General features: G+C 37.8%; 1 protein-coding gene across 1 annotated transcript in view; it reads left to right on the forward strand.

Moving 5' to 3' along the window:
• The window catches only part of LOC143275372 (uncharacterized), a 43,744-nt gene that overhangs the window by 24,618 nt on the left and 14,126 nt on the right, over nt 1-5,000 (forward strand). Inside the window, exon 3 of the mRNA XM_076579434.1 lies at nt 1-74. This exon is cut by the window's left edge and continues 90 nt beyond it. Within this exon, the coding sequence (XP_076435549.1) occupies nt 1-74 (74 nt within the window). The remainder of the gene's footprint in view (nt 75-5,000) is intronic.

Raw genomic sequence — 5,000 nt, forward strand, 5'->3', positions numbered from 1 at the left:
GGCCAACAACTTTATGGTGGTCCATTACAGTCAAAGCGACAGTTGGCTGCGGCGGTTTAACTACAGCTTCTATGGTATGGTCGCTCACGAGTGTCAAAAACGTTTCTTTCACCCATCCCCCATTTTTTGTTTGTTTGGTTGGTTGGTTTTGGGGGCGAGTAGGGATGGGTGTGGTTTGGGTGGAAGGCCGTCTTTTGTTGTTTTTTTTCACCCTCGCAGATTAGGTGGTATTTCTTTGAGGAAATAGAAAATGAATCAACAAACATGAAAAATGTGTAGTGTGGGAATGTGTGCTGTAGTATTATGCCCATGTGTGTTTTGTTGGGATGTGTGTTGTAGTGTTATTTCCATCCGAAAGTGTGTTTCTTTTTTTGAATGTGTACTGTAATATCATATCCATCCGAAAGTGTGTTTCATTTTTTAATGTGTGCTGTAGTGTTATTTCCATCCCAAAGTGTGTTGTGTTGGAATGTGTTGTAGTGTTACTGCCATGTGTGTTTTGTTGGAATGTGTGCTGTAGCGTTATTTACATCAGAAAGTGTGTTTTGTTGGAATGTGTGATGTTGTGTTATTTTCATCCCAAAGTATGTTGTGTTGGAATGTGTTGTAGTGTTATTTCCATGTGTGTTTTGTTGGAATGTGTGCTGTTGTCTTATTTCCATGTGTGTTTTGTTGGAATGTGTACTGTTGTCTTATTTCCATGTGTGTTTTGTTGGAATGTGTACTGTTGTCTTATTTCCATGTGTGTTTTGTTGGAATGTGTGCTGTTGTCTTATTTCCATGTGTGTTTTGTTGGAATGTGTGCTGTTGTCTTATTTCCATGTGTGTTTTGTTGGAATGTGTGCTGTTGTCTTATTTCCATGTGTGTTTTGTTGGAATGTGTGCTGTTGTCTTATTTCCATGTGTGTTTTGTTGGAATGTGTGCTGTTGTCTTATTTCCACGTGTGTTTTGTTGGAATGTGTGCTGTTGTCTTATTTCCATGTGTGTTTTGTTGGAATGTGTGCTGTTGTTTTATTTCCATGTGTGTTTTGTTGGAACGTGTGCAGTTGTCTTATTTCCATGTGTGTTTTGTTGGAATGTGTGCTGATGTCTTATTTCTATGTGTGTTTTGTTGGAATGTGTGCTGTTGTCTTATTTCCATGTGTGTTTTGTTGGAATGTGTGCTGTTGTCTTATTTCCATGTGTGTTTTGTTGGAATGTGTGCTGTTGTCTTATTTCCATGTGTGTTTTGTTGGAATGTGTACTGTTGTCTTATTTCCATGTGTGTTTTGTTGGAACGTGTACTGTTGTCTTATTTCCACGTGTGTTTTGGTGAAATGTGTGCTGTTGTCTTATTTCCATGTGTGTTTTGTTGGAACGTGTACTGTTGTCTTATTTCCATGTATGTTTTGTTGGAATGTGTGCTGTTGTCTTATTTCCATGTGTGTTTTGTTGGAACGTGTACTGTTGTCTTATTTCCATGTGTGTTGTGTTGGAATGTGTGCTGTTGTCTTATATGTTGGAATGTCTGCTGTAGCGTTATTTACATCAGAAAGTGTGTTTCTTTGGATTATATACTGTAGTGTTATTTACATCCCAAAGTGTGTTGTGTTGGAATGTGTTGTAGTGTTATTTCCATGTGTGTTTTGTTGGAATGTGTGCTGTTGTCTTATTTCCATGTGTGTTTTGTTGGAATGTGTGCTGTTGTCTTATTTCCATGTGTGTTTTGTTGGAATGTGTGCTGTTGTCTTATTTCCACGTGTGTTTTGTTGGAATGTATGCTGTTGTCTTATTTCCATGTGTGTTTTGTTGGAATGTGTGCTGTTGTCTTATTTCCATGTGTGTTTTGTTGGAATGTGTGCTGTTGTCTTATTTCCATGTGTGTTTTGTTGGAATGTGTGCTGTTGTCTTATTTCCATGTGTGTTTTGTTGGAATGTGTGCTGTTGTCTTATTTCCATATGTGTTTTGTTGGAATGTGTGCTGTTGTCTTATTTCCATGTGTGTTTTGTTGGAACGTGTGCTGTTGTCTTATTTCCATGTGTGTTTTGTTGGAATGTGTGCTGTTGTCTTATTTCCATGTGTGTTTTGTTGGAATGTGTGCTGTTGTCTTATTTCCATGTGTGTTTTGTTGGAATGTGAACTGTTGTCTTATTTCCATGTGTGTTTTGTTGGAACGTGTACTGTTGTCTTATTTCCATGTGTGTTGTGTTGGAATGTGTGCTGTTGTCTTATTTCCATGTGTGTTTTGTTGGAATGTGTACTGTTGTCTTATTTCCATGTGTGTTTTGTTGGAACGTGTACTGTTGTCTTATTTCCATGTGTGTTTTGTTGGAATGTGTGCTGTTGTCTTATTTCCATGTGTGTTTTGTTGGAATGTGTGCTGTTGTCTTATTTCCATGTGTGTTTTGTTGGAATGTGTGCTGTTGTCTTATTTCCATGTGTGTTTTGTTGGAATGTGTGCTGTTGTCTTATTTCCATGTGTGTTTTGTTGGAATCTGTACTGTTGTCTTATTTCCATGTGTGTTTTGTTGGAATGTGTGCTGTTGTCTTATTTCCATGTGTGTTTTGTTGGAATGTGTACTGTTGTCCTATTTCCATGTGTGTTGTGTTGGAATGTGTGCTGTTGTCTTATATGTTGGAATGTCTGCTGTAGCGTTATTTACATCAGAAAGTGTGTTTCTTTGGATTATATACTGTAGTGTTATTCCCATCCGAAAGTGTGTTGTGTTGGAATGTGAGCTGTAGTGTTATTCCCATCCCAAAGTGTGCATCGTTGTAATGTATGCTGTTGTGTTATTTCCATCCTAAAGTGTGTTGTGTTGGAATGTGTTGTAGTGTTATTTCCAAATGTGTTTTGTTGGAATGTGTTCTCTAGTGTTATTACCACATGCGTTTTGTTGGATTGTGTTGTCGTGTTACTTACATCCGAAAGTGTGTTTTGTTGGAATGTATGTTGTGGCATTACCAAATGTGTTTTGTTGGAATGTGTCTTGTGGTGTTATTTCCAAATGTGTTTTGTTGGAATGTGTACTTTTGTGTTATTTCCATTGTCATTTCCATTCGAAAGTGTGTTGTGTTGGAGTGTGTACTGTAGTGTTATTTCCAAGTCTATATATATATATATAATGTATGTTGTATTGTCATTTCCATCCAAAAATGTGTTGTGTTGGAATGTGTTATTTCCATGTGTGTTTCGTTGGAATGTGTGCTGTAGTGTTATTTCCAACCCAAAGTGTGTTTTGTTGGAATGTGTTGCAGTGTTATTTACATCCCAAAGTGTGCGTCGTTGAAATGTATATTGTGGTGGTGTTTCCATCCAAAAGTGTGTTGTGTTGGAATGTGTGCTGTTGTGTTATTTACATCCCACAGTGTGTTTTGCTGGAATGTGTGCTGTTGTGTTATTTCCATCCCAAAGTGTGTTGTGTTGGAATGTGTTATAGTGTTATTTCCATGTGTGTTTCGTTGGAATGTGTGCTGTAGCGTTATTTACATCAGAAAGTGTGCATCGTTGTAATGCATGCTGTAGTGTTATTTTCATCCCAAAGTGTGTTGTGTTGGCATGTGTTGCAGTGTTATTTACACCCGAAAGTGTGTTTCGTTGGAATGTGTGCTGTTATGTCATTTCCATGTGTGTTTTGTTGAAATGTGTACTAATGTGTTCTTTCCAAATTTGTTATGTTGGAATGTGTGCTGTAGTGTTATTTCCAAATGTTTTTGTGGGAATGTGTTGTAGTGTTATTTCCATCCAAAAGTGTGTTTCTTTAGAATGTGTACTATAGTATTATTCACATCCAAAAGTGTGTTGTGTTGCAGTATGTGCTGTAGTTTTATTTTCCAAGTCATTTCAAAAATCTTTTTAAAATATGTTGTGTTATTTCCATCCGAAGGTGTGTTGTGTTGGAATGTGTTGTCGTGTCATTTTCATCCGAAAGTGTGTTGTGTTGGGATGTGTTGTAGTGTTATTTCCATGTGTGTTTTGTTGGAGTGTCATTTCCATCCGAAAGTGTGTTGTGTTGCAGTGTGTGCTATAGTGTTATTTCCAAGTCTTTTTTATTTTTATTTTTTTTTAGAATGTATGCTGTAGTGTTGTCTCCATCCCAAAGTGTGTTGTGTTGGAATAATGTTGTAGTGTTATTTCCAAATGTGTTTTGTTATAACGTGTACTCTAGTGTTATTTCCACGTTTGTTTTGTTGGGTTGTGCTGTCGTATCATTTCCATCCGAAAGTGTGTTGTGTTGGAATGTGTTGTCGTGTCATTTCCATTCCAAAGTGTGTTGTGTTGGAATGTGTTGCCGTGTCATTTCCATCCCAAAGTGTGTTGTGTTGGAATGTGTTGTCGAGTCATTTCCATCCCAAAGTGTGTTGTGTTGGAATGTGTTGTCGTGTCATTTCATTTCCATCCCAAAGTGTGTTGTGTTGGAATGTGTTGTGTCATTTCATTTCCATCCGAAAGTGTGTTGTGTTGGAATGTGTTGTCGTGTCATTTCCATCCGAAAGTGTGTTGTGTTGGAATGTGTTGTCGTGTCATTTCCATCCGAAAGTGTGTTGTGTTGGAATGTGTTGCCGTGTCATTTCCATCCGAAAGTGTGTTGTGTTGGAATGTGTTGTCGTGTCATTTCCATCCGAAAGTGTGTTGTGTTGGAATGTGTTGCCGTGTCATTTCCATCTGAAAGTGTGTTGTGTTGGAATGTTTTGTCGTGTCATTTCCATCGGAAAGTTTATTGTGTTGGAATGTGTTGTCGTGTCATTTCATTTCCATCCGAAAGTGTGTTGTGTTGGAATGTGTTGTCGTGTCATTTCATTTCCATCCGAAAGTGTGTTGTGTTGGAATGTGTTGTCGTGTCATTTCATTTCCATCCGAAAGTTTATTGTGTTGGAATGTGTTGTCGTGTCATTTCATTTCCATCCGAAAGTGTGTTGTGTTGGAATGTGTTGTCGTGTCATTTCCATCTGAAAGTGTGTTGTGTTGGAATGTTTTGTCGTGTCATTTCCATCGGAAAGTTTATTGTGTTGGAATGT

This window comes from Babylonia areolata, chromosome 30, assembly GCF_041734735.1.
Source record: "Babylonia areolata isolate BAREFJ2019XMU chromosome 30, ASM4173473v1, whole genome shotgun sequence".
NCBI lineage: Eukaryota > Metazoa > Mollusca > Gastropoda > Neogastropoda > Buccinidae > Babylonia > Babylonia areolata.